Here is a 10868-nt window from a genome sequence, read left to right on the forward strand (position 1 = left end):
CGTTCCATTGGAAACCGTAATTCTTCTTGACTAAGGACGGTGTAGATCATCGAAACAACAGGTTGTCGCGAATTGAGACGTGTTCTATTTCTCATTTCGAAACGAGGAATTTCTTGAGATTTATGAACTTTTACTATTATCCATAAATTTTAAGATTTATCATAGCAATGTTGAAGCGTTTCTGGAATTGGAGGTTCTTCAGAGGTTAATTATTCACAAATTTTGAAATTTATGACGATCGTGGAAATTTCTTTGCAATTTTCACAGTATTGAAGCATTTGAAGAATTAGAGATTCAGAGGTTAATTATTCACAAATTTTGAAATTTATGACGATCGTGGAAATTTCTTTGCAATTTTCACAGTATTGAAGCATTTGAAGAATTAGAGATTCAGAGGTTAATTATTCACAAATTTTGAAATTTATGACGATCGTGGAAATTTCTTTGCAATTTTCACAGTATTGAAGCATTTGAAGAATTAGAGATTCAGAGGTTAATTATTCACAAATTTTGAAATTTATGACGATCGTGGAAATTTCTTTGCAATTTTCACAGTAGCATTTGAAGAATTAGAGATTCAGAGGTTAATTATCCACAAATTTTGAAATTTATGACGATCGTGGAAATTTCTTTGCAATTTTCACAGTATTGAAGCATTTGAAGAATTAGAGATTCAGAGGTTAATTATCCACAAATTTCAGAATTGTAAAGATCATGAAAATTTTTCTGCAATTTTCGCAATATCGAAGCGTTTGAAGAATTGCAGAATCAGTGGTTAATTAAGCATTCCACGACGATGCAATACGACGAGGAGGCTCACGGTTCACGTAGATAGTGCTCGTACTCGTCGGGTAATCAGCTTTCCCGCAAAACGTTGCTTCGATCGCGCATCTCCTAGGCGGAAGCCCATGAAGAGCCTCGACGATCAATTGAAACCACGTCAGTGGAGCATCGAGGCCGGGCGACAATTTAAGAGCCCCGCGTCTCCGCTCGAAGAATGCAATATGCAGTCTCATTTGCGGCCCGTGAACATCCTAATGGCATATTTCGATCCATTAGCCAATCTTCCAACCGATCATCGACCTCTCGAGACACTTCTCGCCAACCCTTCAGAAATTTCTCTCCAATTACAACGAACCTCTAAATCTATCAAAAAAAAAAAAAGAAGAAAATTACATTCCTCGTTCCTTTTCCAACAAGTTGAAAACAGCCTCGATCAGTTTCACTTGAAAAGAACAGTCTCCGCTATAGAAACAGGCGTGACAGTCTCTTTGAACATCGTCGAGAACGTTAACGCGGCGAAAAATGGTGTAGAAATGACTGGTCCCGAAAAAGAAATTGCCCGGCTGCTGATATTTATTCATATCGCCGGCGGTGTCGAGGCAAATATCCTCGCGAACTCGAGGATTACGTTGCTCCATTCCACCGGTTTCCGCGTGTTCCACCGGCGATACGACTTGGAAAATCTCTCAAACGATAAGTTTCCAGCTAGGAATTCACGCGGAACTTCCATCTCGCGTTCTTTCTTTTTTCTCCCCGTTGGTACACGTCTCTTAGGTGAAGAGAGAGAGAGAGGCAAAGCGATCATGCGTGTATTCGTTTGCAAACAGCACTTAACGTACAAACACACTTTCTCGAAAGTGTTTCGAAACGTGTCGAGCGTGTGTATTAGAGAAAATTGTCGGAGTAGGTTCTTAAAAGCAAGCAGATTTCGCGCGCGCGAAGTTCGCAACGACAACCCCGCATGTACATACATGCCACCAGAGCCGGCTAGCACCATATGTCGTACAGGTGTTCCTCAATTGTTAGAAAGTATCTTCACCTCTATCCAACATCGTGTACCCGTAGTTAGACGGGATGTTCAATTCAGGGAGAGTTTAAACGGTCGATTTGTGGACGAGGTAGTTACCGAGCACATTGATTTTGTCTTCCTCGAGTGTTTCGTTGTAATGGACTGATTCTCGTAATCAGTCACATTTTTATCCTTGAATATTTTCGTCTGTGTAAAGTTACTGTAACCCTTATGTCAATAACCGGGTACCGCGGGTACCGTTTTGCATAATTCTCGCTTAAAATGTTTCATCTTCCAGGTGAAAGATTTGAAGATCCGGCCAGATCGTTGTTATTTCGCACATTTCCTATCCGTGTTTGCCTCAAGATTCGAATTTTCTTATCAGAAAGCTACTAAAATTGGGCGACAAAGTAGACGACAATTCTGGTTATTGACGTAAGGGTTAATCAGATGCATAATAATCGTAAAAGTGAAATGATCTCGTGCAATTTAAACTGGTGATTCGCTTAAATCTACTTGGATCACACTTTTCGACACACGATCTCTACGAGGCGCCGTAAATCGTGTAATCCGTGCTACAAAATTCGCCAACTTACGTGATATAAACCATTTTACCTTCTCGCTGAAAGTAACTTCGTAAACAGTGATTACGCGTAGTTCCATCAGCGTCCAGGTTTATTTTTATCGTTCGAGGAGGGGGCGGCGGCGGTAACGCGTAAAATCGTCGTACATAGTCCCTAAGTCGTCCATTTCGCGACGACTATAAAGCACCACGCGAGAAGAGGATGTGTTGTTCTCGGTATTATCGATCGCACCCGCCCCCGTACGAATGTTTATCGCTCTGTTTATGCGTCCTGCTGCCCTATAAAAATCTATACACGTACTCGAAGAATTTCCTATATGCGCGAGAAGAGAGAGAAAGAGAGAGAGAGAGAGAGAGAGAGGGAGGTAGAGAGAAAAAAAAATTGAAAAATACTTCCGTACACGCGAGAAATACCCCATTCTGAGAGACTTTTCACTCGTCGAGCGGGAAAAGTTGAGTATCGTTGGAGAACTTTCACCGGTGAAAGAAGACTCCGTTTCCACCCTAAGCCCGCGATGTAACGCGTGAAAAAATGTAGGAACACGCGCGACAAAAGGTTCTAAGGACATTTTTCTCTCGAATCAAGCTACAAGAAGGAAGAAGCGAAAGCTATCGATGAGTTTCGACATAGACACAAATGAGGCTAACGAAATGTGAGGTGCTTGGCTGCTATGTGCATGCAGGGGTGACATGCGATCTCTCTGCGTTTTCTATTTCTATCGAGATTTCCGTCGTGTTTCGTCGGCGCAACTAAACTCGAGAGTGACGTCAATTGTCTACTTTAAATTCTCGTGCTACACGATCGTGAAGAAAACTAGATCCTTCGTCTTATACAAGATCTTGTTCGATAACTCGATGAAATATTCCTACCACGAATGAAATTTGTTCTTTCGTCGTTTAATTTACATGTTTTTTAGCTTTTCTTGGTTTCTCTTTTCTCGAAAATCAACGCTGGAAGGATACTCGACGAAGATCCTTCAGTTCTACCCGTAGAACATCTAAACCAGAACGTATCTGTTCTCTGATACCCGTCATCTCTAGAGTTTTAGAGTGGCACGGTGTACCCATATGGTGCTTGAAACGTTTCCTCGGTTTTATACGCCGTTTCTCGTTTGTTAAACAGGCAAGCTCGTTGGATACCGCCGTGTTTTACGGCCTCGCGTTTGATGGATCGTCCCCTGCACTCCCTTGAAGCAACCACGACAATGAAACCGCTTACTTCCGGAGAAATAATGGAATATCAAGTGGCCGAAGGTTTTTCCAAATCCCCGGAACGTATCGTTATTTGTCAAATATTTCTCGACACGTTGTCGACCTGTTTCTAGACTCCGTATACGATCGACTCTCTCGATGTACGATTTCTCACAAACTTTCACATTCTTCGGTTGTCGATGCGTCAAAATACGAAAATAAAATTAGGAAATAACTGTAAAAGCGTTCACGTGGGCAGTTCCGTTTGAATAGAAATCAAATTTCCCGCTCAGCGAGCGAACGAGAAACGCAACTTCCTCCTCGAGGCAAAAATACAAAAAAAAAAACGAAAAAAAAAGGGAGAATCAGACGTAGACCTACCAATCAACGACGGCGCCACAAAATGGTTGGAACCGGTGAAACCACTACGCGACCCTCGCTAGACCGTTCCATTTTTCATTTCCCGTGAGATACCGTGGCTGATAAAGTTCCATCGACCATCCTCGACCCTCCTCCGCGAGGTATCTGGTATACGCAGCCAGAGAACAGAGTCGACTTCCGGTGGTACGCGTCGAGCACCCTTCGCTCGTGATTAAAACCATGGACGAAAATTCGTTCCTGGTGAAAACGCGGAAAGAAAGCAACGAGAACACGTTGGCGAAGAGGAGGCGGGGTTGGAACGAGACAGGGAAAAAGGAGGAGAAAAAAGAGCGAAGGAGAAAGAAAAAGATGAAATAAGTGGAAGGAGAAACAGCGTTGTTCGCGTAATTGTTTGGTGAATAAAACGAACCAGGCTTTTCGTGGCTGGTCCGTGGGCCGGTCCTAAGCACGCAGTTAAGCTCTGTATACTTACACTCGTATGTGTGTGTAAGTGTTCACCTGCACACGTACGGGGTCTTTATGACAACACCACGAAATTCCACGAGCTCGTTTTAAACGGCCTGCCCTTACGCCGGATAATGTCGTTACGAGGTACAAGTTACTTTACAGCCCTGCGATATCGTTGTTGCCCGGCTGTTTAGTCCCGCCCGTCCCCCGCTGTCGTCCTTTTATTCGACTTTAAATCACGGCCACGAGTGCTTATTATTAATCTTGAATTATTAAGTGTACCCAGAGGGACGTAGTAAACTATTTCGCTTAACCGGGCCAGGATGAAACTGTCCTACAGCTTTTCTACCCTCGCTCACTTGCAGGCCACGACAGAGCTCTACTCTAGTTGAGACGTTCTACATACTCGCAGCGAAGCTCGAATTCACACGTGCAACGCGGCTCGATTGTTAATCCGAGCGAGTCACATTATCGATCATCGCTACCTATTTCGTTCGGTCTTGATTTATAGAGAAGAAAAAGAAACGACGTGTTCGACAACCGGTGAATTTTCCACGATTCGTCGCGGTTTGTACCTGGTGAGATTGTTCTTTCAATTATTCGTGCGGTAATGGAGAGACCGGAGATTCGTGAAGAAAACACAAAAAAGGAGAAAAAAATGTGATTTCTCGGTCGATGATGTTCTGGTCGTGTTCTATTCAGGGAACGATGATTAATGTATCCAACGAGCTTGGTATGTTTTTTTCTTTTTCTTTCTCTTTTCTCGGTACTGTGAGGATATCGTATTTTGTGTACGAGCAGTTGTTACATCTCTACAGTGGAAACATTGCCGACTCTGTTTTTTCCTGTGACATGTTTTACCTTGGGGTTGAGGTCGCTTCCCTGTTGCATAAGCGTGCCGACCGTAAACCAGAAGCTGTTGGCCAGGGTGAACTCGTTGACCGTTCGTGGCAGAGGTATGTCGTCGCTGTCAGGATCCAACGCGCTCACGTGACCACCCTGATGCCACCGTGACCCCCGCCAAGTGGTGCGAAATTTCAAGGACAATTACACAGGCTGCCCGTAGAAACGGCCAGCATTTAGTCGTGCGGCTGAAGAGTCGTGAACACCGCGACGGAATTCATCGAGAAACTTGACAGAGAAAGAGAGAGGGAGTGCTTTCGAGTGTTCCTTTGACAAGTTTGCAACAATGTTACGCAATTGGTTCGCTCGAGGATCTCCGGAGTAGCAATAACGTCGTAGGCGACGGTACTAAACGTCCGCTAAGCAATTGCCACAGATGTAACAATGTTGTTGTGGTCATGGAAGTACTTCTGAGTGCTTCGAGGAAATTACGAGTGTCGCAATAAAGGCGCGCAACGTCCCTGTGTCGTCCGAGAGTTTTTTCGAACATTGTAGCAATGTTGAGGGTATAACGAAATTGTATCCTGGCGTCTCAGAATGATTTATAGCGCGTCAGGAATATTACTGATCATTCTGGAGAGTGTCCAAAGAAATTTTAGATTCTGCAATGATATTCGACTTTGTTGAAAGTTGTTCAAATTATTCCCAGCGAGATACAGTTGCATAAGCATGCAGGAAATCTGAGCGATTCTCAAATTCGATGCGATATCTGAAAGCTTCGTAGAATCCTTCCTGAGAATCGCTGGATAACGTTAAGTACCTCGATACCGTAGAAAACGTCCTGCAGAGTTTCCTAGAGCTTTTCGATCGCGCAACAATGTTGCGAATACGTCAGAACTATTCGTGGCGGTTCCGAGCCGCTTTAACGATATTACAAGTCTCTCTCTGTAAAGTTTCTGCGCAACCAGAAATTTCGACGATGTTGCAATTAATTCCACAAAGCGAATTTTACATATTTTCACCTCCGTACGTTGCTGGAATTAACGAGAATTAACGAAGCACGAAAAATGAGGGGATCCAGGAATCGAGAACCGACAATCTCCGGCCGGCGAGCCAGAATTCTACGCCCTTTACCAAAACGCCCTCGGTATTTCTCGCCGTTTTGCTTTCGGTGATGGACGCAGAGGCCTCGATTCCACACCAATTTTGCACAGATCCAATATTTCACGACTCTTCCGCGTTACTTCGTCTGACAACGACGAGAAATTCAATCGGTCTCCCCGCACCACTCGACGAGAGCCTACCTGCAGCGGACATTTGCAGCTCGGACAGGGTGTCGGTTCGACCCATTCGTAAGGCGAGAACCTCGCCACTATCCAAATCGTTACGGAGACCATCATGTAAGCACCCAGCATGGATAACCAAATCTCCACGGCGAGGGGATTCATGAACGAGAACAGCCTCGACGGCATTCGCCCGGAAACCTGAAGCAATTACACGTATTTCCGGATTACTGGTCCCCGAATCACTGTTCCCTAGTTTTCAGCCCGTGAATAAATCCTCCCTTCTTCAGCCTACAAAAACAGAAAGAACCTCTCCCCATTCGTTGACTAAATTTCTCGTCGTTTCGCAATCCCCCGCGAAGAGAAACCTTGTCTTCTCCTTGTCTTTCTCTTTTTTTTTTTTTCTGTTCTTTCGCGTCGTTTATTCAGTATTTTTTTTCCGGCGAACTGATAGTCCTGCTGCTCTGCCAGTCGTGAATAGGCCGCAAGGCGATTCTTTATCTGGCTGAAATCACGGATCCCCTTTTCTTATTCTCCGAGCCGTCAGGAGAGCCACAATGGAACGAAGCTGAACACGCGGCAGAGTTTAACCGCTGGACCAGCTCCTTTTATCCTTTCGTTTCAACCCTTCTCCCTTACTCTCATTCTCTCACGTTCCGTCAGATTCGTTTCTCCAGTCACCGGGTGAAATTGGGGCGCGACTCGGCGCGATTTGGGTTACGATCCCGGCGAATCTGGAGCGTAATACGCGACACCGTCTCGCCCGGACTGTTTCGAATTCTCCGTGGAATCCACCGTGACGACAATCGGTGCCTCCAGACGTGACAGCTTCTGATTTCTCTTTAACCGCTTGCTCGCTTTGCTCGTCTATCGAAACATGCTTCCAGAAATGGAGTCGTGGATTTGGGAAGAATGTCAGAGGGAATGGAAGATGAATGCAAACGATACAGTTATTGTTTTAGATTTAATCGATCATCGATCAAATTCATTCTACTTTCGAAACATTAGTAGCAGATTCTAAGAGTTCGTGATCCAAAATTCAAGATCGTTTAGGATACCTTAAGCTTCCCGAGCACATTTCACAAAACTCTCCGGAAAAGTGAAAATTTCATAAACTCGAGACACTCGGACACTCTAGAACCATTCTCACAGGCGTCCAACTAGGAGCAAAGTGTCACAGAACGTTCTATCCCGAAATCACCCTCCGAATCAACCGTTAAACTTTCCTTCACCCTCGCAGAGAACCTCTTTCCACCTCTGCCGCCTCTATCTCCTACAAATCCCTTAAGAATCCCTCGGACGAACTCGTCGAAGTAGTAAAAAAGTATCGGTAGCGGGTGTGTTCGGTGGGAAAGTGGAGGGAGCGAGGAGGAAGCAATCGAAACGGCAGAAATAGTCCAGTGGCGGAGCACCTCGTTGAGTGTACCTTGGGGTTGAGCCCGCTGCCCTGCCTGAGGAACGTGCCAGTGATAAACCAGAAGCTGTTGCTGACGCTAAACTGGTTCTGGACGATGTCGCTCTCCGCGAGGCACGGATGCGGATTGTTCCACTCGTACGGGCTGAATCGGGCCATAACGAAGAGGGTGAAGCTTACCAGCATGTACGCGGCCAGCACGTACAGCCAGATCTCAACGGCGAGCGGGTTCATGAAGGAGAACAGCCGCGTTGGCTGGCTGGAGGGCACCTAAATTACGTTACGCTACGATTTTAATTAAAACGGATCCCGTGCCGCTTCTCCCGCCTGTCAGACGGGGCCTTTTTGCCGGCGACATTCAGACGCTGCCGGATTCGGTCTCCCCATCGAAAATCTCGCGTATCTGCACTAGACACTGCGTCAATATTCTCGATGCCTTTTTTTTTTACGGTTTTTCAGAATTCTTCCATGTAGAGTTAGGAGGAAGTTTAACCCTTTCGATACGGCTTCGTCTTTGGCCACTGTGACTTCGTTGAACGGACAGTTTTATCGCGAATACGCTGCGACTGAATGGGACAGCTACGATGTGAACGCCTCTTTGCCGGATAAGGAGTACAGCAGTTCAATTTTGCCGTGCAATGTGATGTAAATAACGATAGTCGTTTCAAAACGATAGTCGTTAGTATCGAAAGGGTTAAGTAGGCTTTCGAAAGTGTTTGCGTTTGCTAGAACGAGATTCTCGAGGGATAATGCTACTTCGCGTCGTGAAATTACATAATTATACAGTTGATTATATCGTGGAGTAGGGGAAGGACAACAGCGACTCACCTTAAACAGAATTCCGATACCGAGATTCATGAATGGCTTGGTGAAGTCTATCACGCTCTCCCGAGCGTAATTGATCGTCATAGACGCGACGGCCAGGTCTGCTCTCTGTGGGCAAAAGGAGAGATATCTCGCATGAAACTCGTAACAGCAACTGTTCACGCTTCGTGGCGTACAATCTTTCACAAGTCGGGAGCTGAAAGTTGGTCGAAATAAAAATTTGTCCACGTTGAAGCTCTAATTAGCAAATGGAAGAATACTTCAATGATACTTCGCGAAGCATTTTAACTTTGTCTCGATACTCTTTCGAGAGAGAGAGCTGTATATTTTTACTACTGTTATTTAATTATCTCCGAAATTTTATCTCACATTTGATCCCCGCTGATGAATTGCAGTTCTCAACTAAAGCGAAAGAGGAGTAATTAATTTTTCAAGCAAACGAACAAACGTCGTTTATTTTACGGAACTTTATCGTTCGCCGGATTTGACAGGAAACGTGAAAACATTTTTTAAAAGATCGCCTCCCTGACCCCCATCCGAGTGTACGTAGCTCCTTAAGGGCGTAAAAACACGAAAGGTTGTTTGTCGTTCGGCGAAAATCATCGACAAAGGCGCGCCAGCCAAGTGTTCCGCTTGGCAAACGTTTGCCTTGCAAAATAGCCGATGCATTTTTTATAAGCAGACGTGGCTCGCGAGCACGCCGAACAGCCAGGTCACCGTCGATGACGTCTTTCCACGAGAACGATCCGTTTCCTTCGCCCGCGATACCTCACCTACGATTTCTGGGTTAAGACGTCGCGTCCTTTCACCACGGACAGATTGGTCTGCATCATTTATAAACCCACGCCCGTTGGAATTCACCGTTTGCGCCGCAGTTGCTGTTATTCCTCGCGAAACACGTTCTAACCGCGAGCTATCCGAAACCTTGGCGCCTCCAGGCGACTGATTTATCTTTCCGACACTCAAAATACACCTACCCTCCTCCTCTTTCATCCGAAAGTTTCACTTGTACAACGTCGACCTTCTGCATTCCACATTTTCGACACTTTTAGCCGGGTATCTTATACGCTTCGGTTACTTGCTCGATGTCTGACCATATACGGACCTATTCTACTTACAGAGATTGACGTTCGTTCTATAAATTCGTTGGATTGCTCGTCTTTAAAATGAGATATGGATTATAGGTCACTTCTGGTCTTCACTAATGCGTCGTTTTGCATTAGGTATGATCGTCAAAGTCATGCAATTAGTATCGAATAGAAATCATAAAAGATCAACGTGAAACTTGGTAGAATATTGTATAACACGTTTCTGTTATATTGTACAACAATCGAAGGTTGTATATATCCTGTAGAATGGACCAAGGTGCTGAGCAGATTATTCTACGGCAATTTTCACGACATGATATTAATATTTCCATAAAACCGTCGGCAGAACGATCGACGAAGTGATCCCGCCGTGGACGGAAAAATTTCATTAATAATCTAACGGTTGTCGGAGTAGCGGGATATATAAAATTCCAATTTTAATAACCGCGTCTTTTTACAATTCAGATGTCATGAGGTAACATCTGCAGGATGGTCTCTATGAATCAGAATATCCGATACGTGGTCGACCGTTAGAAAACTTCAAATTAGATGCTCCTCGTAGACCCCGGCATGCATAATGAAATTCTAGTCGAGATGGATTTATTGCGACAGCATCGGGCCGCTGTTTTGCATATAAAATTGTCCACCGTCCTTCCTGTCGTGTTTGTTATTTTTTTTCCCCCCCCCTCTTTTCTCTCCCTCTCGGTGAAAATAAGCAATTTCAACGAGCACAGCCTTCGTAAATCAACTTGTGCTTGAATAAGTACCGTGATTCATAGCCTCCTGTAATAAACTGTGTATCGAACGTAAGTGAGTGTTAAATGTGGCAAAGTGGAATTATCTTCGTGCACCGCAATTCTATTATCTTCTTTGATTCTCCTGATAAATTCTACCCCCAATTTTCTTTTCGTTCGTTCTCTAATTCTCTAACCTCTGCAACCATTTTCTCTTCCACCATAAATCATTCCCACATTTCAATCTCACCCTCTCTAATTATTTGACAGACAGGTATACAATTTTC

General features: G+C 44.6%; 1 protein-coding gene across 1 annotated transcript in view; it reads right to left on the reverse strand.

The window, feature by feature from the left end:
• Nucleotides 1-10868, reverse strand: part of LOC108578222 (glutamate receptor ionotropic, kainate 2) — a 168134-nt gene that overhangs the window by 13502 nt on the left and 143764 nt on the right. Inside the window, exons 10-13 of the mRNA XM_017941508.1 lie at nucleotides 8763-8867; nucleotides 7947-8204; nucleotides 6542-6721; nucleotides 5256-5393 (exon numbers count right to left, since the gene is read on the reverse strand). Coding sequence (XP_017796997.1) covers nucleotides 5256-5393; nucleotides 6542-6721; nucleotides 7947-8204; nucleotides 8763-8867 — 681 coding nt within the window. The remainder of the gene's footprint in view (nucleotides 1-5255; nucleotides 5394-6541; nucleotides 6722-7946; nucleotides 8205-8762; nucleotides 8868-10868) is intronic.

The sequence above is a fragment of the Habropoda laboriosa genome, unplaced genomic scaffold (assembly GCF_001263275.1).
Source record: "Habropoda laboriosa isolate 0110345459 unplaced genomic scaffold, ASM126327v1 scaffold5, whole genome shotgun sequence".
In the NCBI taxonomy this organism is placed as follows: Eukaryota; Metazoa; Arthropoda; class Insecta; order Hymenoptera; family Apidae; genus Habropoda; species Habropoda laboriosa.